We start from the raw sequence: 27,808 nt of genomic DNA on the forward strand, positions 1-27,808 counted from the left end.
TATTTGGAAGGAACATGGGTAACAGGAATCTTATCACAAATTCATCTTCACATGGCGGGTGTCCAAGATAGCACTCAGTTTCTAGAGCAGCATGGGTTTGCAGATGGTGCTATATTGAACAACATAGTTCCACCCAAGAAAACTGGTGGCATAGTCTTGAAAGCTATTTTCTGGCCAGCAGGAAAAGAACAGTAAGAATATGGAAGGATGATAGTTGTTAGCACCAGTTAATTGGAAGTTGGTAATTATGGAGAACAAATTAGAACTTTTGCTTCAGATACTGAAGTATGTATGAGTGCCCTTAAATCAAGGGATAGTAACACTCCTGATCATTATTTTGCCAGTAGTTAATCAGTCATTTTTCCTCTCATTTTCCCCTTATCTCTCAATCACATAGGTTTCCTTTTGCTTTATTTCTTTTCTGGTGGCCTTCCTCGGGTTGTCAGAGCTAAAATTGCTTGGGAAGTAATGGCTTGCAAAGTGTCCTGTGCCTTTCTTTTTTTGTAGTGATGCATTTGTAGGATTTTTCCTCCTGCCACCATTGCAACCATTGTTAAATAGGATTTTGGCTAGCACATTCTACACTTTTCAAATGTGTGTGTATGCAGAAGGCCTCTGAATAATCATGTATATTTAATCCCACATGAATAAATGTAGCAATTTATTTAATTTTTCAACATTATTCAATAAGGAATAGTAGAGAGGGCTACTAAGCACTAGGTGGCAGCCTTACTATACTTAAATGGTTAGTTAAACAATATTTAGTGAATATTGAATATAAATGAAAATAATCTTAATATATGTTAGCAGAAATCAGTTTTAATCAATAAAATTGACATTTTAGGTCAAGAACAAAACAAAACTAAAAATGTATGATTCAAATCCAAAAAATGCAAATCAAAACAAAACAAACAGTATCGACAGCCTGGATTTGCTGGGAGGCTATAACCTAGCAATTTGATTTTCTGCTACTGCCTTTTTATTGCTAGTTTTCTTTTGGGACACCATTTGTTTAAACTAAATACATACTGTAATTGTGAGGCTGTCATGCTTGACTTAGAGTAATGAGTGCCAGCAATTATGTCTGACACTAATTGACTTTACAGATTGAGGCTATTTTTATTGCAGTTAAATGTAGTAGTGATGATCACCAAAAACTGTCATTGTACTTTCAATATTTGGCAATTTAGGAATATAAGCTGTCTAAAAATCTCTCTGATATTTAAAGATGGATAGTGGAACAAATTGCATCTTGAATCAGAATTTCAATATAGTCAGTAGACAATAATAAATTTAACAAGTTATTTATCCCACAACATTTGGTATAACAGAATAAAGCTGTTGGACAAAAGTAGCTTCTGACAAAAACTACCTGTTTTGATATTTTGGGCCTTTCTGAAAATTGTGAAATAGGATTTAATAAGTATTCTGGCATATATAAAAGTATACAATATGTCCTAGCTTGCATATTTTCCTAAGGGCACTCCAAGCATGTCTTTTCTGTTGGAATGATGTGCACATCATCAGTTCCTTTTGTGGAAGAATACACTTCCAGGAATACCACCTGCTATTTGCCCCAAAGTTTCTGGGCTTCACAGCAGAGGAGACAATAATGGAGGTAGATAGCTTGTGAACATATGCATCATAGAATCGTAGAGTTCCATACAGCAACTCTGAATCAAAGCATCCCCGACAGATGGCCATCCAGCCTCTGTTTAAAGACCTCCAAGGAAAGAGACTCCACCACACTCCGAGGGAGTTTGTTCCACTGTTGAACAGCCCTTACTGTCAGCAAGTTCCTCATAATGTTGAGGTGGAATCTCTTTTCCTGTAGTTTGCATCCATTGCTCCGGGTCATGTTCTCTGGAGCAGCAGATATATATATATATATATATATATATATATATATATATATATATCCCTCCCTCCCTCCCTCCCTCCCTCCCTCCCTTCAAATATTTAAACAGGGCTATCATATCACCTCTTAACCTTCTCTTCTCCAGGCTAAACATCCCCAGCTCCCTAAGTCGTTCCTCATAGGGCATGGTTTTCCAGACCCTTCACCATTTTAATCGCCCTACTTTGGACATGCTGCAGTTTCTCAATGTCCTTTTTGAATTGTGGTGCCCAGAACTGGACACAATATTCCAGGTGGGGCCTGACCAAAGCAGAATACAGTGGCACTATTAAATCTCTTGATCTAAACACTATACTTTTATTGATTGGCCTTTTTAGCTGCCGCATCACACTGCTGACTCATGTTCAACTTGAGTAAAGCACAATGGTGCTAGCTCTTTCAAGATAAGCAGCAGGAGACTTACCTACTGTATCCTTAGGGAGTATTCCCCTGGATACCAGATGCTACAAACAACTAGCAAGGGAAGGGCATGTACTTCATTTCCTGCTTTTTCCTGAGCTATCTATCTGGGAGAAGAGGGTTGAACCAGATGGAATTTGCTCTGACCCAGCAAAGTTCTTGTTATATTCTCATGCAAGAGCCAAATGCCTTTACGACTTCTCCGCCCACACATGTACTAAAAACATTTTCTCTTCTTACATATTTATTTCCTTCTCAGATTTCCTTCACAGTTAATTTCTTTCAGCTCTCCCTGTTATTTTGTCATATTCCAAATGTTCATTTCCTTTATAAATCATTTCTCTCTCCTCATATCCCTCCAAACTAATTTTACAGTCCCTTGTATCAAGTCCATGTTTTGAAAGGCTGCTGCCACAGGTACATGTAGACCCAGACATAACTGTTTAAAGAATCATCCAATAGATTTGGATAGACTCCTGCCCTGAAGCTGTCAAAAATTTCTACCCAGAATTGCAGCTACTAAAATGGACCATCATACTGCATATATGAAATAATTCTTTATCTTGAAAGGTCTGTGTGAAAATATATTTTCTTTCAATGAAGGATCCCAGTAATCATATTCTTAACAGGAAAGTAGTTTGTTCTCTCCATTTTGCTGTCTTGAAGCATACAAAGATAATGTTTCCATTTGTTTTCACTAAAATACATATGAGTCTTTGCACGTACTGTATATATGTCTTCATTCAAGCTCAGTTTGACTTCAGTAAACTCTTGGTGGATGATAGAGATCAGTTCTTTCTGTTTTAAAAATACATTTTCTTGTATCTTTAAGTTCTGGGCAGTATGAAAAGATATCCTGAACAGTTGTACACTCATTTGCTTGGTATTTAAAACTTGTTTAATTCAACTTGCTTCTGTGTTAACATAGGACTTTATAACACAAAATCAGGGATTTGTACAGGCATTTTCCAGGGACACGTGCACCATCACAATAAAGATTATTACATGACATTGTGCTTAGAGAGGACTTATCCTGGGAAGAACAAGGAATGCTTCAGGAATGCTCCAGGAACAAATCATTCATGGGATTTACCCGTGGATTAATCCTCTCTAATCATGACATAATGTGAAAATCTTCACCATGATCACACGACTGTCCCCAGAAAATGCCTGTTTCAATCTCTGATTTTCCCCATGTGATAAACTCCATACATAGACTTGGTTTATAAATCTCTTTTTATGACATTCCTTATGATCTTTTTTGGACTGACTGTGGCTTTCTTCTGTTAATTAAAACTAGACTAGTGAATAAGCCAGTTAGCAAAACAATAGAAAGTAAATCCTGCTAAAGTTTTTGTCTTACATATTCATATGAAAATTTAAATATGGACAATAAAAAACATTGTTTAAATCCTTGAAAATTTAACCGAAATTTTCACTCAAACAAACCCAAATGATAATGTGATTTTACCTTATTTTTTATTTTACCAATAATTCATCTATCAGTATTTCAGTTAAGAATAAAAGACAGCACAGAACAGCTGTTTTTATTATCTTGAAGGTCATTCTGCTTTTGTTACAGAAGTAAAGAAAATGTAAAATATAGAATTAAATATAGATTTGAGATAGCAAATTAATTAAAGCTGTATTCTAAGTTAAATGCATGATGGGATGGATAGGAAAGAGGAGAACATTTGGCTCATTGCCTCTCATAGTTGAGGAAAATCAGATGGGGCCACATTATGAAGTCAATTGCTAATATTATTAGTGCTTCTTCAGAATAATCTGAAGTCATCTCCCCATTTAAAAAGTTTTATTACCTCGAATAAAGCCAACATTAAGAGAAGAAAGTTTGGCAAGCTTTAGATCTATCTCTACCAACTGTTTCTAGGAAAAATAGTTCAGTATTTGTAAATGGTATAAGTCCAACCATTCCTGGATGATATATTATTAAAAATGATTGGTCACATTTGAAGCTTATATTGCATCTTGAGCATTAACTCTTGTCAGCTTTTGATGCTGTCTCTTGCTGAAGTATCTCAAATGATCAGTTAGAGAGGAGATGGACAACAGGGAAGGTATCAAGCATTAACCCCTAGAAGACCTTGGGAAGTTTCACTCTACACTACATCTCTCTGTAAAAGAAACCAGTTTCCCGCCAGATGCCTGCAAATGCACTCTAGGGACGTGGGGTGAAATTTTGCCATACTTTAGGCACCACTGGGTTGTTTTAGGTATAGGAAAGCAATTTTTAGCAGAAAGTAATTGGAAGTCTATTCCCTTTAACTTCCTGGGTTTTTATTATTATTATTATTTTAGGCCATTATCTTGCTTTATGTTGATTTTCAAAAAAAACAACATGGAGAGAATGGAGACACTGTTGACTCCTCAGGGGTCAATTGTGGTATTCCTCAGATTCTGTCACTCATAGTTTAGTGAAGTGTCACACGAAATCTGTATTTTCAGGGACTGGCAGTTGTTGGGTCTGTGTTATATCATGTTTTGGAAGTGGTTGTCAAGTCAATAAAGGTAAACAGACTGATAGTGAATTCAGATAAATTGGAGGTGATGCATGTGGGCCCCACACATTCTTGTGGGTGAAGATTTGCTTTTGACTGAGTGAATGATAATTTCCCTATTGAGACAGGTGTGGGATCTGCAGAGCTATGTTTGGTATGGTTCTGCTTTTGATTACGGTAATACAACCAGGGCTCTGCATAATGTAAGAGCTGTTGCCATTAAAAGCATGGTGTTTTCATCAGTTATTCCAAATCTGGGATTATATCTTCCCCAGACTCTGTGGTTCTCTCTCCTGATAGATTTTATTAGGCACATTGATTTTAGGAGGGATCCTACTTTTAGGTTGCCTAGGTACTCTGTTGGTGTTCTTTGAATGTTGCTCACTTGTTTGTTTTAATTTATGTTGTGTCTTTTAGAGGTTAATTGAATAAGTAATGTGTACAAAAATATCTTCTCTTATGTTCTAATATGAAACAGCTCTGTTTCCCACACTGATAAACATACCTGAATGGGAAGCATCAGCTATGTTCCTCAGCAGATCTGCAGATAGACCTAAACTGTGGCAAAATCCATGAACTCTGTATGGTCTTGAAGCATCCCAAGATGCTTTAATCTTGAACAATTCATTGGACATCTTGAACTAATGTTGTCACTAACCGCACATCCCAGACACCTTTTATATGTCAGAGGTGGGCATAGTGCAGCACTCTAGATGTTATATTCTGATTCCAGTCAGTCCTAGTCAGCCTTGCCAATTTTGAGGAGTGCTGAAAGTTGCATTCAAGCAATCTCTAGAGAGTCATGCTTTGTCCTTTCACTTATAAGTCATTCCCTCTGTGTAATTAGATACAAATGCCTTAAAGAGAAGAAAACAAGCTTCTCCTTTGGTAAATGCTCTCTCTGAAGGTATCTCCCCTCCCACACTCTAGGAATTTAACTAATCTCAGATTATTTGTCTGAAAAAGGGCTCCACAAATAGGGAGGTTGGATCTATTTCAGTTGTTTCAGCAAAATAATACATCATACATGATTTGCATCATACTAGGAGAATGCCAACCAAAGGTCAGAGTGTCAGTGTGATTAAACAGCTGAACTTGTATGTGCGCCACAGGATGGTCACTGGATTGCTTGAGGCCATTTCTTCATTCTGTGTATCTCAAAGTTATGGTAGCTACAAATGTAAATAACAATTATCTTTTCTTCTCTTGAACAACAAAGGTTATCTTAACCAACTGAGACACCCCATGGGGTAAAATAGTTAACCGATGCAAGATTAACTATTATATTATTGGATTTGCCACAAGAGCCTTTGGGCAGAGAGTAGTAGAGCAAGTGTAGGGTATCATATTGTTTAAATGCCTCTCACGGTGGACAGGAGGTTAATCAAGTAATATAAAAAGATAGATTATTAAGCAGTTATGTGTGGAAAAATCCATATAGCAAATTACAACAATTTACTAACAAAATGCAATAATAATTACAAACCGACCAAGAAAATCCAGCAAAACTACACTCAGCGAAGGACAGGGGAGACTCTCTCACAGCCTCAGGAGTTTACTGCATACTGTGCAGCTGCGGACAAGTCTACATAGGGACCACCAAATGCAGTGTACAAACAAAAATCAAGGAACACAAGAGACACTGCAGACTGGGTCAGCCAGAAAAATCAACAGTAGCAGAGCATGTGTAAACCATCCTGGGCATAAAATGCTATTTGAAAACACTGAAATTCTGGACCATGCCAACAACTATCAGGTCAGAATGCACAAGTAAGCCATTGAAATCCATAAACACCTGGTCAATTTCAACAGGAAAGAAGAAACCCATAAAGTAAACAAAGTTTGGTTATCAGTCCTGAAAAACACTAAAATCAAGACCCACGAATGCAAATGAAAACCACCCAGGTGAGGAGTATTCTCAGCAGACAATGGATCATTAAGTAAATGGACACCATGTAGGCCTTGCTATTCAACAACAGAACAATACACAGATTAACATGCAAATCACCTCCACTCAACTAACAGTATATATACCCCAGTCTCTTCCATGCCAGCATTCTCTGAATATGCCAGCCACAGTTACTTTCGAAATGTCAGGAATAAACTCTTCTAGAACATGGCCTCATAGCCTGAAAAACCCACAAAAAACTATGGATGCCAGCCATGAAAGCTTCAACTTCACAAATTAACAATTACATTTTAAATCCATAAAACAGTTATATCTTTATTGAGACAACCAAAATGCACAAAATATATGTTGCAAGCTTTCGAAGCTCCAATGGATATGTTTTCTGTATCCCAAAGCACTGACGTGCTGAGATCATAGTAGCTTTTTGTAAATACAACTTTTAACGTCTGACATTTCTCTTCATTTACATGAAAGTAACATTAGCAATAGATTCATATTGCCTGGAATGGAAAAAATATCGTTGATCATACTTTCAGATAATCAATGTATGTTATGTTTACATTCGCTCTCAAAACTTCTTGACTTCATTTTTGCTCTTACCTCAGCATGTTAAATACCCAAGCACTTTTGGAAAGAAAAGAAAAAGAAAAAGAAATGATGCCAATTTGAAATCACTTTAGCGATCGTAATATAAGGAACAATTGTGTCATACTGTGGCTATAGATACATTTTGTATGGGTTGGTGAAGGAGTGCTATCATAAAAGTTGCAGTTCTGCAAATGGAAATGCTTCTGAATAGATTGTATTTAACCAGTGCTTAGCAGAAATATGTAGTAATATCTGCAAAGTGTACAGAAGAATGAAAACTGATTGTACAATAGATTGATAATGCCATGCACTGTTCAAAATTACAAATAGAGTCTCTTAAAAAGAATAAAATTAGTTAAGATTATGATGAGTAAGTGTTGCAGTATTATTAAAATATTATAAAGCTATTTTGTGACAACCCCCTCCCCCCAATAGCCGCTTAACTTTGCATTCATAACTTCATTCTACAATTAAAAATTCTTTGGAGTTTCATCTTACTTGATGTATAATACCAGATTTTAGGTCTTGTTCTTCTACATTTCCTTCTCTCATTGAAATTGAGAAAACAAAGGTATTAAAAAATACTAAACTTCTTTCTTAACATTGGTTATAAAATAAAAATATTATCACAATTAAAATCTTGATGTTATTCTGCCGTTCGTTGTCTTTCTTTCAGGAAAGATGGGCAATCTGCTGAGGAGAATCTGTGCTTTGAGTACATCTCAATTCCATCTATTTCTCCAGAAATACGTTTATTGTCTCTTTAATTTGTAGAAAACAGTGGACTCCCGTATTTCTCCATACAGCTTTCTATTCTGTGGATAGCTGAAAATCCTAAAATTTTGTTGAACTGACAAAAGGGACACTGAAAACTTTTTTAAAAAAAGACTCTGGAGTCTTGCATTATTGGAAAAATGGATTGAATGATATAAACAAATAAAAAATAAAAGTGACCATAAATTATCAAATTCATGGTAGCTTCTACAGACTCAGTCCCCATATATGCAAGGCATTGTCCCTTATGTAGATGGTGATGGATACATATCTCCCCCGAGTGCAACAGGGATCCCCAACAAAATATATAGGTTGATTAGGGCCATGCATGGTTGATAACCTTGTTTACCAAGGTTATCCATCATGTAAAGCCCTAATAATAATATTGTCATAATCTCTACTGTACATGTAATTGTTGCTGTCAAATGTTGTTGTTTCTTTCTTAACTGTCTTATGATGTAAAAGTTTTTAATTTCCTGAATTGAACTACATTCATGCATCTAAGACAAACCAGATTTATACATACCTTCCTCTCCCCTCACCTATTCTCCATGCCTGCAAGCATTGATATGTTTTAATGGCTGTTCAGTTTGTCAACAAAAGAGAAACCTTTCCTAAATATTGAAAAGGTACTCTAAAATTTTCTTTTCCTCAACAACAAAGGTTATCTTGACCAGCTGAGACACCCCAGCATTCTTATGCTGCACTTAGACAGCAAAATGGGATTGCTCATTACGTTTGGTAATGCATTCATTGCTAATTCTAGTCTGTCCCAAGTCTAACCACAGTTCTGCAAAACAGTATTTTTTTAATCAATTGTAGTATCCAAAATAGTCCTGCTTGTAGGCAGACTAGGAGGGTTAAAAAGCACCTCCGTAGTCCAGTGTCTCCAACATTAGAATGCTATGCCATTCAAGCTATAGAACTAACTCAATGAGCAACATAACACAAAATTCCTTTTTCTATTTTTTCCAAGTTTGACTTTTATGAGCTGTCCAAAGTTTAAACATTTTTGTATTATGACAACTGTGCATTTTTGGAGGCAAAGGTTTTGTCTCAGTATGTTTTTGTTTTCCAGAGCATTTATGGACTACACTTTTAGGCGATAGCTGTTACAGCAAAACATTTAAGAGGCTAAGTGTTAAGGAATATTTTATGAGAATTGACTAGAACAATGTGTTTATTCCCCACAGGCTACAAGTGCAACACTCCCATTAACATTCTGTAGATTCATGTGGCCTCATCAGCAAAAAAGATTGCTCCTTAAAAATTCAGAATGTACCTTGGAATTAAAGGGTTGCCTGGACTTTATTTCATTTAAATACCAATTTTCATTTCCCTTTTAAGAATGCGTGTGTGCGTGCATGTATTTTTCAATTCTGGTTGTTAATCACTTCCATATATATCTGTATCTGCATATCTGCATTGTTCATTAGTGGCATACAGAGTTGCTGCTGCTCTTGTTTATTGAAAGGAATACTCCAATTTAGAAGCACATTTGTGTAAGCATTAAGCAAAAAAAAAAAAAAAAAACAAAAAAAAAAAAACCAAACCAAACCAAAACAAAACAAAAACCCAAACAGTAAAACAACAGCAGCAACACAATCCCAAAACTACCAGTGTATCTGCTGTTTGCAAGAAACTGTTCAAACTATTTGCCTGAAGTGGCTTCCTTGAGAGTGCTCCTGAACTTCTGTTGACCTTAATGAGTGCAAAGTGGTTGAAAATGCTTTTGTGCTAGTGCTGAGTTTTATATTGAGTTTGATGTAATTTACTGTTGAGGTGTGAAGCAAAAGAAAAACATACATTTTATATATAGGTGTGCTTAATCGTTTTGTATCCTTTTCTTCCATGTTTTTAAATTTTAATGTCAAAAATCAAAAAGGACTACAGCCCACACCAGGAGTTGGTGTTAGTGGGGAAAATGCAACCATCTGAGACTTAACTGGGTGTCAATGATATAAACTAAACATTTCAGAAAATATAATTATTCTGTTAAAAGATTAATTATTTTACTCAGTTCTGTTCTATTATAGTTAAAACCAGTATAGTATTTGTGATGAAGTCACAATATCATGTGGTTGTTGCCATGGTTATGTTTTTTTCTTACTCTATTTAAATTCAGCCACTGAAGGAAGAAACACAGATGGTACAGACCAAATAAATACATTTATTTATTTAAAAATGTTCTGTGAAGTCGAAGGCTTTCATGGCTGGCATCCATAGTTTTTTGTGGGTTTTTTGGGCTATGTGGCCATGTCCTAGCAGAGGTTCTTCCTGACAAATGCAAATGAGAAATCTCCCAGTAGACAATGAGTACTAATCAAGCAGACATCAATCCTCTTTTGCAGAGCCTCCACCCTGAGGCCTGCCATTAGCAACAAAAACAATATACATGCAAATTCACTCCTGCCTTTCCAGGTCACACATTATATATACCCAAGTCCTTTCCAGGCAAATATTCTCTGAAGATGCCAGCCACAGATGCTGGTGAAACGTCAGGAAGAAACTCTGCTAGAACATGGCCACATAGCCCGAAAAACCCACAAAAAACTAAAAATGTTCTGTTTTTTTTTTTTTAAAAAATAAGCCTTTTTAAAAAAAAGAATAGAAAAAAGTGTTATGGAATTTTTCATTTGGAATGATGATTCTCACATCATTCCAGATTCTCAAATCACTGCAATTCCTGGTCTTGATTTCCTATGAGATGTTCATTTTATGAGAATGAGTGCTTTTTGTTTGTTTATCACAATGGGGACCTGAAGAAAACAAAATATTTTTCTTCATTTTGCAAATGTTAATAGTTTTTCTCCCCCCCACTCCTTTTTATGGTCCTCATAAACTGGAAGAAGCAAAGAGGTTTCTAATAGTTCTTTTAGTTCTATTCCTTTCAATTCAATAAATAACAAAATAACAAAAATAAACTTAAAAAGTAAATAAAATGTGTAATTCTTTTCTGAAACAATTGTATTTTCATTCTAAGGCAACTTATACATGATGCCTTTCGTGTCCTAAAGTAGCAAAGTGACGTTCACTCTGTAAGAGATATATTGTACACACACCCCATTTTCCTGAAAATATTTTCCACCGTGTTCATATTTTCATCTCTGTGCCCATGGTGATCTTTAGTGCCTGGTTCTGAGGATCTTTCAGAGTCAAGCATTTGGGTCCTAACCAGATTTGTGGAGAGCTGAATGCATCTGGTGTTATTCCCACTAGGGTACAGACAGTGGCTTTGGTGGTGATGATGGGGCAAGAATGGGCCATGAGGGTGGTAAGGGTGGGAGGGCATGTGGTAGCAACAATATGAATGAAAGGGGGGAGAGTGCGCATGGCAAAAATGGTGAGGAGAGGTTTGCTCTTGACTCATTGTATGCTGATATTATCTAGCTTCTGGCTGTACAGGAGCCCTGGTGGTGCAGTGGTTAAATGCTGGTACTGCAGCCACAACATTGTGAGGGCTCCAGGTTGACTCAGCCTTCCATCCTTTTATATAGTAAAATGAGTTCCCAGCTTGTTGGGGGCAATTAGCTTACAGATTGTAAACTGCTTAGAGAGTGCTGAGTTCACTATGAAGCGGTATAGAAATGTAAATGCTATTGCTGTTGCTATACATGTTGCTGTGTTAATGGTCTGTTGGATCTGGGCAAGATTAGATCAAGCAGACTGAGACTTTGGAGCAAGTCCCAAAACAGGGCCCTTTTGTGCAAATGTCTGTCTGCCAGTGCTAACTTTATGCTACAGCAGATCTAGCTTGGCAGTGTTGGCAGGCCTACAGAATAATAATAATAATAATAATAATAATAATAATAATATCCTGCCTCTCCCTTTTGAGGATCGAGGCAGGTAACAAGAAACCAATATAACAATTACATAAACAATAGTAAAATATTCCCTAATCCCCTTAACCCTCCAGAAGTCCTCCCTGTGGCCAGAGTCAGTGCTTTTAAGGCCATTGGGGGAGGCATATATTTGCGATTCTCTCTTGACTGTGTCCCAGCTGGTGTGATCAAGGCCAGAATCTCAAGAGGTAATGGCCCCAATGTACTCTTGATATCTTCACTTCTTCTGCAGCTGGAGAATGAAGGGGTGGTAAATGCTATCAATCCTTTGTGAGGATGGAAGAACAAAGGTGTAGAGTCTCTCTCTTTCCAGGAGTGTTTCTGTCTTGACAACATGAGAGGCTTGTTTGTGTTTATCTCAGTATATGTGTGTGGCACCACTCACATAATGATGCTCCTAGCCACTGAGAGCCCTAGAATATTCCCTTCAGTTGGCCACTGATAATCTAGCCTTAATTCTAGGCTTTGGTCCATAAATCACCAAAATGACTTCATAAATATTTTTCAGCCTCTCTAGTGATGTACTTGCTGTTATAGCACAGGTGGCATTGAAGTATGAGAAATATAATGTCTGTCTGCTTTAAGGTCATCAGATTTTCACTCCCCTATTGCTAGCCGTCTCACTTTAATTTGGTAACAATCGATACAGGCCTCTTTCTTAATTAAACTAATTTGCTTTTGTGAATCCATCTTGGTAAGCTTGGAAAGAGGCTCTTAAATAGTCTTATTTTTCCCCCAATGTAAAGCTTATGGATATATAACCTGTAGTATTTTTGATTAAATGTTTGCAATACAACTAAAAGTGTTTGTACTGGCTTGTTAGCTGATACATGTGTCTTGGTAATAAAATACATCAGTGTAAACAGGAGACCTTACCTTTATTGTAATGTATTTTATAAAATGATTTCCTCTGCTGCTTTATTCAGTAGCAACATTTTATTGCATTTTGAGGCGTTCTAGTGCTGTCAAGAAATGGCTGTTCACCATGGGGGAGAATAATCTTCATTTCTATTTCCCTTACCTGTTATTTTAGAGATATGAAAGATCCTTGGCACACACGCTCCTGAGGAAACTATGTAATACTGAAATCTGATGAGCAAAAGTTACAAAACTAGAAGATCTTGTGAAAGTTTGAATTCCACTAAGCCTTCTCTAACTGTGACCATGTAAGGGGTTTGGGAATCTAATGCACAGCATTTTAAATTGCTGGGTAACATAATGGTTAGCTAAGGAAATGTGACAGAAAGGAAATAACAGCCTTCTTGAGATTTAATCTTTGAATGGTGCCATGCTGGAAAAGATAATATTGCTATGAAATTTGATATTTCATTGGACCTCCAAATTATAGTATTGTGATACATCCCACCTGAGTAATTCAACAATAATGTCATTGGCATAATTCATTATACATGTAAAGGGTTAATAGGACAATGGAGTTATATTGTACATGTTAATCCTTAAGCACAAAAGTCCCTATCCTCTTAATTGCTTGCATTGCAATATTAAGTAGCAAGGCCTAAAAAGATAATCTACTGTTATTCACTTGAACCCAAGAAACACAGGGCGGGTGGGACAAGTAAATGCTGGGCTATTTAAGGCATATGCACCTACATAGGCTGATAATGATACTCAGTTGTAATGTCATCAGAAGATCCAGTATATTGTAGTGTAGTATAGCAGTTGTGTAGTTGTTAAACTCAGAATGGGTATTGGGAAATACAGGTTTACGTACCCCACTGACCCATGAAAATCAGTGAGTGACCTTGGACCAATGATTTCTCTTCCTGGATTGTCTCACAGGTTTGTTGTGGGTTTAAAGTGGGGAGATAGCCACATAATGTCCCATGGACTCATTGGAGGAAAGAAACTGTACTAAAGGGGAAGACGTTGTTGTTCTTGTTGTTGGTGGGGCTGGAGAATAACAGAAAGGGATTCAGTTTTGTCAGAAATCTATGTTCATTGAGAGTTCTATCCTATGCAGAAAATGTGAAAACAACATGAAATACTCAAAAAAGCAGGTAACAAAAAATGGGGTAAAAGAGCACCTTTTGTAGATCCAGTAGAAATAGCTAGGTGATTCCCCCATCTTCATTTGATGTTAGGCATCTAATACTGAATGGGATCACTTAATAGAAGCAGGAATGTATATGCTCTGGCAAGGGACACAGACAATTTTGCCTAAGGATCACATCATCTTGTCATCATGTCCATTGATCCATGAGTATACAAGTGAAAATGCAATAATGGAAAAGAGTGGAACCAAGTAATCTCAAATAATATAGGTTGAGCATCTCTAATTCAGAACTGTGAATTTCTCCAAAAACAAACATTATACCACCAGCCACCCACTTCCACCTTCAAGGTGGCAGCATTGCTGCTTGTTTATCTCTCAGGTCCTCAGTCTGTCTCCAACCTTGTGTCTCATACACATTAGTAGCAGATGAATGAGATGCAAGGCTGAAGAGAGATGTGAGATTGGGGAGAGCTGAATGAGCAGGAGTGCTGCAACTACCATGATGGAGATAGAAATGTGCAGCTTGTGACAAAAAAAGCATGAGACTGGAGAAAGATTTAGGATCTGTTAAATGGTTAGAATCCAAGCATAGTGCTTGCCATGAATCCATCTTTCCTGCCATTTCACAGATCCTTGCATTTCACTCCATCCCACAAATACAGAACTGTTATGAACTATGCTATGTGTGTATTCCAAAATCCGGAAGAAGAAAAAAACAAGAACTCTGAAATGCTGTTGGTGCCAAGCATTTCAGATAAGGGATACTCAACCTGTAGTACACATTACATGGGTAACTTATGTTTTCACAGAACCCTTCCATATTTTGTAGGTGCAAAAAAAAAAAAAAAAAAAAAAAAAAAAAAAAAAAAAAAGATCCATCTTGCTGTTGTTACAGAAAGGGTAAAGCAGCACACATAGGTCTGCCAAGTTAAGCCTGTTCATTTATCTTTCTGTACAAGTCCATGGGGAAACAGAGGAACCTTTGGATTTTCTGAAACAAAATTTATCTTCAAACTCAAGGTTAAATTGTTTATGGAGTCTGAGTAAATTTGGCCAACTTTCTGAACAATGGCCCAAATTGAATCTTGACTTTGGTACATATAGCCAATATGTCAGGGGAAGTGAAGGGAACAGAGAAAAAGAAATACTTCAGAGCAGATCACAAGGAAGATAAGGAACAAATTTGTGAGATATTTAATGGAAAGGTCTGAATCATATGAATATTTAGGGCAACGATTACGGTGACAAGATGTTATCATAGAAGAAGCATTTTGGAACGAAACAACAAATAGCAACAGCAGTCCACACTAATTAAGACGGTGTTTGAAGAATATGTTAAGAAAGATGGGGAAACAGACATTCAAGAAAGAAGGTGGCAATAAAATATACATTTTTGAAAGTAAGAAGTTACTATTTTATATGATAACATTTCCCATAATACAGAATCCCTAAACATAGGTAACAAGGAGCTGCCTCAGGTGTACCTCATAGGAATACAAAGTGCTGGAACAGGACATTCAAAATGGCAAAGTGACTTGGTAGAGGCAATCTTTCTCAATTGCTGCTTTAATGAACATGAATGAAAATTTGATCATTTCTCCGAAGATGCCAGCCACAGATGTTGGTGAAAGGTCAGGAAGAAACTTTTCCGGAACATGGCCACATAGCCCAAAAAACCCGCAAAAAACTGATCATTAATACTTGTTACAGCTGCTACAGAAGCTGTTACCTGAGTGAACAAATCCAAATCATTTAATCCTATGAATGTAGTCAATTGAACAAACAGTTAATCATTTAAATTAGGTGTGTGTGTGTGTGTGTGTGTGTGTGGCAGAAATGATAATTCCTTTTTCGATTTTGTACAGCAGATGTCATCTTACTATCTATGAGAGAAGAGGAAAATGTCTCTTTGTTATGGTGCTTGCTATCCGCAATTTTAAAACAAATTGTTGTTGTGTGTCTTCAAGCTGACCTAGACTTACAGCACCCTTATCATAGGGTTTCCATGGCTGAGCATGGATTTGAACCTTGATATCCTGGTGTCCTGATCTAATGTTCAAGCCACTAAACTGTGCTGGTTCTTTAAAATAAGAAAAATGAGTTGTTGGTTGTTGTTATGTGCCATCAATTCAACTTCAACTTACAATGAACCTATGAATGACAGATCTCTCAAAGATCCTGTTAATAACTCAGGTCTGTCAAACTCAGGGCTATGGCTTCCTTGAGTCAATCATCTGCAATGTGTTTATTGCCATTCCAGTGAGTAATGTTTTCTTATGATGTGCCCAAAATCCAATAGCCTCAGTTTAGTCGTTTCTGCTTCTAGTATATTTAATGAATGACCTACTACTCAATTCAGGTTTTCAGGTCAGTTTTTTGATTAAAATTTCTAGACTTATACAGCAGTATGTACAACACCTTGATTTTCCTTATATTAATATTATACTATAGTGATTTTTTGGGAAATGTTGGTAGATTACTTATACAAATAAGGCTTATTGTCTGTTTTAATCAATGCTTATTTAATGTTGTGGTTGATTTAAGTATATAAGATCTTACTGTTTGCTAATGAGAGATTTGGTGTTTTCACAAAAACTACTATCCCACTGAAGTGCTGAAACAACTAGTGAACAAAACATTTACTGGGAGATCACAGACATTAATTGTACTAATTAGGATTGTTAGAAATAACCTTCTCTTAGCTTTTGAGCTGTGGTTTATTTTACATATTGTTTAGTCAACTTAGGTGGTGTACAGTTTTTGCTGTAGTGCTTGATAACTACTCAAGGGTATTTTTAATAACAATTTTTGATTGTTGTTTTTGTGCAAGCTCAAATATACTTTCTAAAAATACGAAGCTGACATGGAAACAGATTTGTTTATTCCAAATCATAATATGAACTTTTACCACAACATAGAAAAGCATGTGTGCTCTTCTTAGAAATGTAAGCCTATAAACAGATAGAGCAAATTTAAATGTAACAAGGATTCATAGGCTTTTCTGTTAGTCATGCTATGCTGGAGTTGAGCTGCTTAGGTGTAAACTGTAAAGAAATATATACCTAACTATTTGACAAACCCCAATGATATATCCTCTGATTTTGCTTTATCATATGAATGGTTAGTTAAAATACCAGCACTCCCTTGGCCTTAATATCTGGAGTAGGCCATATTGGTAAAATCTTAAAAGAATAACCTATATCTGTCCCTCCCCTCCAGCCTATTACAAGTGGAAAAACCAGTATGTCAATAATTATATCCAAAAATTCCAAAATTTAATGTTTTGAAAAGGTATTGCCAAGGTAGAATCAGAAATCCCATCTTTAACGTGGCTGTTTGTGTTGTATATTTAAGTTAAAGAGCATAGAGAACTGTACAGTAAGAATACGTATATAGTAAGAATACACTAAATACATGTACACCTCAGTTAATGAAATAGATGTATCCCTGGGCATTACTTCTTCAATGGAAAATTTGGTAACAGAGGCAGAAATAACATGGAAAGAACATGGATCAGCTCCTATGCCACCAAAAAAAAAAAAAAGAAGAAGAAGAAGAAGAAGAAGAAGAAGAAAAGAAAAGAAAAAAGAAAAGAAAAAAAAGAGAAAAGGAGTTCAACATGTTTCAGCAGACTTTTTATCCAAAACTAACAATACATGCATGTGAAATCACACAACCAGAGCAAGTAATTCCTGCATATTTTAACAGAAGTCATAACAACAACAACAACAACAACAACAACAACAACAACTTTATTTGTATCCCACCCAGTTAACAAGGAATCCGGGTGGCTAACAACAATTGAAGTATAATAAAAATACAATAAAAAACAAACCAATCCCCTCCCAGCACCCCAGCCATAGTGATTTTAATGTAGGAATCTGGAACTGTTAACCTTCTTAGTGGACTTCTTTAATGTGATGAAAGAATATATCATTTAGTAATGCAATTAGTGGAAAACTTTCATCTAAGTAAGAGTAAAACATACTTGGTCAGTGACAAATAATGCAAGATTTATTTACAGTAATTGTTGCATATTTATCATTTTCTGTTCTTTTTAGGACTTTCCAGTGTGTAAAACCAACAGTACAAATTAGAGTAAATCCATTCAGTTAATGTAATTTATCTAAGTACTGATGTAAAAGTCAGTGATGAAATGTATTACTTATCTTATTAAGCTTAATACAACTTCTGACAGGACTGTAAATGGCAAAATGTTTGACTTCTAGTGTTGTTCTTTCCACCTGGCTGTTCTCCTGATATGGCTTGAGTAGTCAGATGTGAGAGAAAAGAAATGAGTAGACCAATACAATACTATAGAAATGAAATAGATTTCCAGGTCAGATATGTTCTCGTTGTAATAATGTATTGACTGTTCTACAACATTGGTCATGTTATTGAAAAGATATAATGAATCTGGGCAAAACCAAATTCTATAGCATCTGTGTAAATGATATAAGAGCAGATCCTCATTTTAAAATGTTTTCTTCACAGATAGCTTACTGATTGACTATCAGTTTACCTTCAGTTTATTACAAGAAGATGATCGCCATCATACTGCCATAAATTTCATTGCAAGTCCTGAACAGGTAACTTGTTACATATAATTACAATATGATTATTTAGTATTCATAGATTAGTTTTAATTATTTTTGGTTTCTTCTTAATGCATTTGTTGTCAGTTAGCACAGATATAAATAGTGTTTTTAGTTTACTGCTAATGTTTACTCCAGCAAGTGACACAGAATTTAAGAAGTATAGGCTTCTGACTAAATCTTGTTAGAAAATTTCTCTCTAGTATTCTTTTACTTATCCATAGTAGTTTTTGGGTGGAGGGGCAAAATCTAATGTCCAGCTTGGCCATGAAACCCACTGGGTGACCTTGAGCTAGTCACATACTCTCAGCTTCAGGAGAAGGCAATGGAAAACCTCCTCTGAACAAATCTTGCCAAGAAAACCCCGTGATAGGGTCACCTTAAGTCAGCAACAACACACAAAATATCAATTAAAGAACACCTTTCCATCTTACATTGTTGTATTGATCCCTGGCAATCACGTAAGTGAATATATTTATATTTATCACTTCATATGTGTACAATATACACATATGAAGAAAAACAACTGGGTCAGGCAAGCCTTTTATCAATAATAAAAAACATTTTGAATCTTCTGGGCTTCATCCAAATGCATGGACCCCTACCTGTATTTATTTCCATGCCTACATCACCTTATTCTTTTTTCAAGGAGACAAGGAAAAGTTGATATCTTACACTGTCAGGCGTACAGTTACTATTAGTCTGATTTTAATAAACAAACAAACAAACAAATCAGTGTTTGGGGATTTTAGGCCCACTTTAAAAGAAAAAAATAGAAGCTTGAACCTCCAAGCAGGACAGGAGGGGGAGTTCTGAGGCCAGCTAGGCAGGATGTATGCATTTTTGGTAGACTTGTTCATTGGGAAGTTATTGAAGAGGGGAGACAGGTGAGCTGCTCAGCCTGGACAGGGGACAGAGAGAGAAGGTTTTTCTTTTCCTCTGTACCAATGGTGCTGTGCCTGAGAGCAAGAGAGTGGTGACTTTTCTACATAAAACACTAGGAGCAGATGTTCTTGGTCGCCATGGACTGGCAACCCATGGACCAATCTGTGACCCACTATTTTCAGAAGCACTGATCTAGGCTATACCAATACAGTTCTTTTTCCAAAGTTGAGAAGGTGCTGTACATAGATTATTGCACAGATCCATGAAACACATATGAGGTAGGCCATCCCCATTTTACAGAGTAATAGCTGAAGTGTACTGTTGTCTAAGGCGGGTTACACGCTGCCATATTAGTACGTGACAAGCGCGTACTAGGGTTAGGAAGGGGCGGTGCTTCCGCACCCCCTAACCAGAGTACACGCTCCGCACGCACAAAATGGCAGCGGAGGTTCCACACAGCCGCCGCTATGATGGCATCACGAACGTGCCGCCATCGCTCCATGCGAGGGCGCTTAATGCGCCTTTTGCACGGAGCAGGAAGGAGCTCCGTTTCGGAGCTCCTTCCTGGTTTGCGTCACTGGGCGCAGCCTTCAGATGGCTGCGCCAGCGACGCAGAGGAGAAAGGGGCCAAGCGGCCCCTTTCTCCTCCTCCCTGCTGCCGCAGGGTGTCCTTGGAGCTTGAAGCCCCAAGGACACCCCTTTCCAGGCTGTGGGGAAGCGGCCTTTTGCCACTTCCCCGCGGCCCGGAAAGCGGCGGATCGGGGCCTCAGCGGCTGCCGTTCTAGCCACTGAGGCCCCAATACACCAGGGAAAGGGGCGGGTACAGGCCGCCGCTTTTCGGCGGTCTGTAACCCACCTAAGATCCCCCAAAGACTCTATAACATCTTGTTCTCTGGAATGATAAAGTGCTGCTCCTTCACCATTGCAGTTATCTGGGTGTATATTCCTTGTACTATGTGGGATACCAGAACTTTTGTGGATTTGTGGTTTGAAATCCGTATTGGCTAACTTTAAGAGAACTATATGCAAAATACTTCAACTACTAGCTTTGGCAGGCAGAGTTATGGAAGTTCATAGAGATATTCCCTTTTATTGCATCATGCCCAATGTCTGTAGGATCATTTGTATGCAACCTTTCTCCCAGAAAAGGACACAAGGTGGCTCATAAATAAAATCATTTTTTTAAAAAAAATAATTTTATGACTGATCATTTCTTTACTCAATATACTCAATATTCATTTTTCTTTTTAACATTTTAGTCAAACAAAAATTTGGACATATCAATTAATGCATCAAATAACTTTAACCTGAATATCACTTGGTCCATTGGCTCTACAGGTAAGAAAGTGTGTATTTTTCCCTTTTTTTCCTGTATTATCTGAAGTAATTATATTCAAATTATATTTATATGATTGCCTTTTTGTCTCTTATTAGTAAAGCTTAATAAAATATATTATTTTTTTCCATTCTCATTATGCTTTTATTAATGATATTATTTAAACTCAGATAATTTGGAATCTGAACAAAGGTTCATTAATATGTTAACTTTTTTCCCCATTCAATTAAAATTACTTGGGTTGCAAAACCTTGTATGCTCTTTAAATTTTTAGAATGGCAGTGTTATGAATGCAGTGATTTTAATTAAGATAAATTACTTTCTTGACTACTGCAGAGACTGAGTTTTTAATTTCTTTGTTTCAGTGTTCAAGCTAGGAATTTAATTATTAACCTTAACATTGATATCAAACAATAAAATTCTTCTGTGTATGCTGATAAAAGAACCTGCTTATCTCCCCCCGCCCCTTTACACTTCTGAACCCAGTTTCTGTATTGGCTTTAATAAAAAGCTTTGTTTAGAAAGTTTCTTTGAATTGGTTCTGTTGACTTTCTAAGAACATACCCAAGGAGAACACCATTGACAGCATTTTAATTAATTATGCAGAATATTTAAGAGTGGCAAGCAAGGTGCACTTCGTGCAGTATATCTGTTTCTCCAAGTGTCATGTTACATTTATATCTGGTGAACATCACAATAGTTGAAGAGGAAATGTACATTTGTTGTTATGTTGCATGCACCTCAATGAGGTGCAATCAGATGTGGTTCTCAAAGGATGCGTGCCCTTCTGTTTTATAGCCACTACCCTCTTCTGAAAACTGTTGGTATAGTTACAACTTTTGCCATATGAGTATGTGAAGAGCATTCAAAGCAGTACATTCTAATAGTACTGAGGGCCTGAAGGTCCATGTCGTCTCTAGTATGATAAGTAACATAGACAATTTCATTGTTACACTAAATATCTTGGAGTGTCAGGCTATGAATCCTCGAATGTGTGTTTGTTTAAAGGTTGGGAAACACAGAAACACAAAACAGATGGAATGTGACATTTATTATGCAATAAGGAAACAGAATATGGATTTCCTATTCCAAATTTTCAAGTGTATGCTTCCTAGATTGTTATTGGCTTGTATTTAGAACTGAGGGTTACCCACTGGGTGAATATGGGGCTTCTAGACTCATTATTTTTTTCCAGTACCAAATGTGAAGGTGAATGAGCTGTTGGAAGAAGAAGCAACAAGCATGTTATGATGAAGAAACGTTACCCATCCCTGTTTCTATTATTCTGTCCAATCCCTTATGCCACCTACTGCCATAATAGATTCTTAGTAGAAAGAAGTAGAAAACCACTTCTAAAAAAGCCTTCCCTTGACCCTCTGGACAGAAACAATTACAGGCCAGTTTCGCTTTTACCATTTTTAGGCAAAGTAATCGAGAGGACAGTCGTCACTCAACTCCAAGCAGTCTTGGAAGAAACAGATTTTCTAAATCCATTTCAAACTGGCTTTAGGGCAGGTTACGGAGTTAAGACAGCCATGGTGGCCTTAGTTCGTGATCTCTGTCTGCACATCGACAGGGGAAGTGTGACCCTGCTGGTGCTCTTGGACCTCTCAGTGGCCTTCAGTACCATTGACCACGGTATCGGGGGCACTGCTTTGCAGTGGTTCTGGTCCTACCTCTTGGGCAGATTCCAGATGGTGTCGCTTGGGGACAGTTGTTCGGCCAAGATGGAGCTCAAGTTGGGTGTCCCTCAAGGCGCGATTCTGTCCCCAATGCTGTTCACCATTTACATGAAGTTGCTGGGTGAGATCATCTGGAGACATGGGGCGGGATGTTATCAGTACGCTGATGACACCCAAATATATGTCTCCATGTCTCAGACTGAAGTAGTGACTAAAGATGGCATCTTTCCTCTGAATGCCTGTCTTAATGTAGTAATGGGCTGGATGAGGGAAAACAAACTCAAATTGAATCCAGGTAAGATGGAGGTACTTGTAATAGGGACCCCTAATCTGGGAATGGAGTTGTGCCAGCCTGTTCTGGATGGGGTCACACTTCCCCTGAAGGACTCTGTCTGCAGTTTGGGGGTGCTCCTTGACTTGCCTCTTCAGCTGACAGCTCAGGTGGATGCGACGGTCAGGAGCACTTGTTATCAACTTCAGCTGATATGCCAACTGTGTCCCGTCCTGGAGCAAGGAGAGCTTGAAACAGTAGTACATGCACTGGTAACCTCTCGACTCAACTTCTGTAACGCTCTCTACATGGGGCTACCCTCATGCCAAGTTCAGAAACTTCAATTGGTACAAAATATGGCAGCCAGGCTGGTCACAGGTACATCCAGAACTGCTTATATTACACCGGTTCTAAAATCTCTCCACCAGCTGCCTATCAGTTTCCAGGCAAGGTACTAGGTGTTGGTTCTAACCTTTAAAGCCCTACATGGCTTGGGTCCTGACTACTTGCAGGAGCGCCTATTTCCATACAATCCACCCTGCACACTTTGATCCACTGGGAAGAATCTGCTACAACCTAAGAAGACCAGACTTTCAGCGGTGACCCAGAGGACCTTCTCATCAGTCGCTCCCAGGCTTTGGAATGACCTGTCGGACGAGATCCGCCATATTACCACCTTGGAAGCCTTTAAAAAGGCTATTAAGACAGACTAGGTTAGATCCATTAGACTTGCCTCCCCCCCTAGGCTTCAATGGGGCGCGTGCCCATGAGTGCATGCAAAGCATGTGCCATGGAGGTACGCCCCATTGAATGTAATGGTGGTCACCCATCCATGAGTATTCAAGACTGCGGAACTAAAGTCTGTGAGAAAGAAGGGGTGACTGTACACAATATACTAGATTTTTAAAAATATCCTAATTTTGATTAATTTTATATATTTTTTATAGCTGGAACAATATCTGGAGAAGAGATTCCTGTCATTTCAAGGGCTAACATCAAGGAATACAGAGATAGTTTTTCTTGTGAAAAGTTCAACTTTCGGAGCAACCCAAATATCACTTTCTATGTATATGTCAGCAACTTTTCATGGCCAATCAAAATACAGGTTAGTATAAATAAACTTGCTGGTTTATGTTGTATGATGTTGACATTTTTGTTGTTTTGGTCCACCACAAATTAAAAACTGGCTGCACTGTTTATTGTGCTCCTGCCTCTGCTAGTAACTGGTACCACTCCTCTTAATGCTTCTTATACAGTGGAACCTCGGGATACGAAATACCCGGGTTACGAATTTTTCGGGACCCGAAAAAATCCAATTGGAAATTATTGATCCGGGTTACGAACGTTTTTTCGGGTCCCGAAAAAACTTTTGGTGCTTTTTGCCGCGATTTTACACCAAATCGCGGCTTTTCCCCATTAGCGGCTATGGGGATTCGGCTTGCGAAAGCCGTTCGGGTTACGAAAGCGGCCGCGGAACGAATTATTTTCGTAACCCGAGGCTCCACTGTACTTTTTTTTAAAACCCTGACTAGTTCTCTGGAAATTTTCTGAATTAATTGCTGAAAGAAGGACGGTTTATGTTTGTACAGATTAGAAAATCAGTATATTTTTTGGGTGATTTTTCATGCTTAAATGATGCCAAAGAGTTTGATACAATATGGCCTACTGCTGCTGTACTGTAAAATTCCTATTTGTCTCCTCCCTGTGTATACAGTTAGGAAATGTGAAAATGTGAACATATGTGAAATTTATGAACATAATAAATTTTTCAGAATGTGTGCTCATTAATTTGAAAAGGCTTGAGGAAGTGCAAAAGATTTTGATGAACAAAATACTATTGATTATGCCAAGATTAATGGAGATTTTCTGCTGAAAGAACACACACAGAGAAAGAGACGGTGGCCTGTTACAGACTGCCAAAATAAAGCTGCTTCGGGTCTCTTTGGAGGTATGCCATTTAAATGATGCATGCATCCTAGGAATCCGGAAGCTGCACCAAAAGCTGCACTCCGGTGCTTAGGAATGGAGTGTGGCTTTGGTGCGACCTCCAGACTCTTAGGACCCATGCATCATTTAAATAGCATACCTCCAAAGAGACCCGAAGCAGCTTTATTTTGGCAGTCTGTAACAGGCCTATGTGGTCTTCCTCTCTTTCTACTGCTATTCTTACTGTCTTTTTCAATGATTCTTGCTTTCTCATGATGTGGTCAAAGTATAAGAGCTTCAGTTTAGTCATCCTGGCTCCCATGGAGATATTAGGCTTGATCTGTTCTGGAACCCATTTGCTTCTTCTTTTGGCCATCCATGGTATCCTCAGCCTTCTTCTTCAGCACCACATCGCAAATGAATTTATTCTCTTTCTATTGGCTTTCTTTACTGTCCATCTCTCACATCCATACATGATGATGGAGAATATAATGGCCTGGAGGATCTTTATTTTAGTGTTCAGATTTATATTATTACACATTAGGATTTTTCATAGCTGCCCTTCCCAATCCTATTCTTCTTCCAATTTCTTGATTGTAGTCACCATTGTGATAAACACTTCATTGGAATATTTGATATTCCAATCAATAGCAATAGCAAGTACTGCTTACCGATGTACTATTAGTGATCAATATTTGATCTGCTTGCCCTCTCTCCAGGTGCAATGTTACCTCTTTGGCAGGGGCAATATACAAACTGTAGGCAAAATAATTTTGGGAGATTGCAGGTTCCCACACCTGAATTAGACAATTAGTCTCCATTTTACTCAGTGTGTGTATGTATACAATAAGCACTTTAAATTTCACACAGTTGAAATTCCATGTAGGTATTTCCTGGTGGTGTCCCATTCCCTAGTGGTGTCCCATCCAAGTATGAACCAGGCATAACTCTTCTTAGCTTCAAAATCAGATGAAGTTGGGTGTATTATGGTATGGTGGTAGAATCCTACACAAACAATGAAACATCATATTAACAGTTATTTGTGCATACTGAATGCTAGAAAAATGCTAGAAGTTATATTCTTGATTTGGTCTCACCACTACCACCACCCTTAGGAATAAAGATTATTTTTTGCATCTTGTGTATTTGAGCATCTCTGCTTTCCTCAGTGTTTATTCAGTAATCGTGCTGAATTTCCTAAAATCTCTTTCAATAGATATATGTGAAATTTAACATTGATGAAGACTTTAAAAATATAAACTAAAGTGGCAGAGAAAAAAGCAGTTATGTTTTCTTTCTCATAATTTCTAGCACAGGATAGTTCAAAATTTTGACAGCACAATGTATTGTTGTAGTAGAATTAAACACGTATTGATCTTAATTTTTTTATGCCATCGAATTCAACACATGAACATTATTATTTCAGACAATAGTGGTTCAGAGCTATTTCAGAATAGCTGAAGAAATCTTCCCAGGGCCATGTGTTTTATTTGGTGGGATGGTGGTAGTTACTGATGTTTCTTGCCCTGAGGTTTCAAGAGAAAATTGTGTAATATTACAATACACATACAAATTTTGTATTGTAGTTATGTGCATTTCTTTGCTGAAAATTGTTCAAAAGAACAAAATTCCTTTGAACATGTTGAAGTAGTAGAATAACTGAAGTAACATCAGAAAAAATAGGCAGCAATAGAATCCTTTTAGTATGTCTATAATGGAATGACTTCGATTTAGGATGTTCAGGGAGAAGCATGCTGGGCCCATGCCAAAAAAGAAAATAGGTTGGGAAGCATGGCACTTGTGGAACAATATGTAACATTTTATTTGGGATTGTTTTACTCTTCTCATTTTCCATTTCTATGAATGGTGGGATCGGGAGTGAACATCAGGCTTAAATCCAACATAGTGTTGGTGGAGAGGAACAATGTGCTAGCAAAGGGTTTTATATCCATGAAAGCTCATGTTAAAATAATAAAAAAGTTTCTTTTTTTAATTCCTTTCACTTCCTCCTTTATGTGTCTATTTGTGTGTTTTAACTATATATGTTTCTATAGATGTTTTAAGTTTTGTAAGCTGCCTTGCGTCCAGGTTCTTTGTGGGGAAAGTTGGGACATAAAATAAAAGCAACCTGAATAATACATGGGGGGGGGGGGGGATGGAATTAGTACACGTCCTGGCTTCTATAAAACTTGATGTAAGAGGAGCAGTGGAGATGCTGTGACTAAATAAATGGGAAATCTTATTTGGATATTGCTGTGTCCATGCTGTGAGGGGAAAGGGAAAGAAGTAGTGAGCCCCAAACCTATTAAAAGTTAAAATCTTCAAAAACAATGAATAGAAAACTTTTCAACATTTAAATTTACAGCACTTTATAAATAAAGCTTAATAATAATAATAATAATAATAATCTTACTGTCCATTAATGAACATTTTTCAGTCATTAATATACCCTATTTTGAATATCCAAGAAGAAAAATGTAAAGAATTGAAACCATTAGTAAGTATGGTGTGCAAGTATCACAAATAAATAATATAAGCAGAATATACAATGTAATCTGCTTGATTTTTTTACATGAAAGAAATATGAGCACTCATATGCATGTATACATGTACTCACACTCAAGGCTGCATGTAGAACTGTTCACAGCAATATATGTGATGTAATAATAGTGATTTACTATTCAAGGTTCAATTTTCTAAGCACCTTAATGGCTTTCAGGAGAGCTGGTAGAAGTTATAATATGGCTGTATGTGAAGACTATAATTCTTGGAATATTGATTGGACATTGATAACATCATGCCAGGGCACATTAATTTTCCAGAACTACTTTGAATATATCATTTCAGTAAAAGTAAAATCTGTTGTCAGATAAGTATGGAAGTGGACTTCTAATTTTTAAAAGAGGACATAGAGTCATCAGGATGGTTCTTCAGGCTTAATACTGCATTTTAGAGTGGAATATTCCATTGCTATATGGGGTTCCCTCAAGTGTGTCAGAAAGAAAGTCTTGAAGCCAGTAGTTGTTGAATCCTTTCAGTAGTCTTTTTGTACTGTCATTTTATATTAGCTATATAGAAAGGAAATTATTTAAAGGACATTTTCACAAAACTTTTATTTCACTGTTGTTACCATTTCTAAACTTATTATAG

The 27,808-nt window shown here is 37.2% G+C and overlaps 1 protein-coding gene across 5 annotated transcripts in view; it reads left to right on the forward strand.

Moving 5' to 3' along the window:
• The window catches only part of ATRNL1 (attractin like 1), a 686,837-nt gene that overhangs the window by 256,702 nt on the left and 402,327 nt on the right, over window positions 1-27,808 (forward strand). For all 5 annotated transcript variants that reach the window (XM_089509984.1, XM_089509985.1, XM_089509986.1 and 2 more), the window contains 3 exons: window positions 18,458-18,552; window positions 20,703-20,781; window positions 23,680-23,837. In XM_089509984.1, coding sequence (XP_089366110.1) covers window positions 18,458-18,552; window positions 20,703-20,781; window positions 23,680-23,837 — 332 coding nt within the window. The remainder of the gene's footprint in view (window positions 1-18,457; window positions 18,553-20,702; window positions 20,782-23,679; window positions 23,838-27,808) is intronic.

Source organism: Sceloporus occidentalis, unplaced genomic scaffold (genome assembly GCF_023333645.1).
Source record: "Sceloporus occidentalis isolate IW3139 unplaced genomic scaffold, rSceOcc1.0.p SCAF_2, whole genome shotgun sequence".
Lineage (NCBI taxonomy): Eukaryota > Metazoa > Chordata > Lepidosauria > Squamata > Phrynosomatidae > Sceloporus > Sceloporus occidentalis.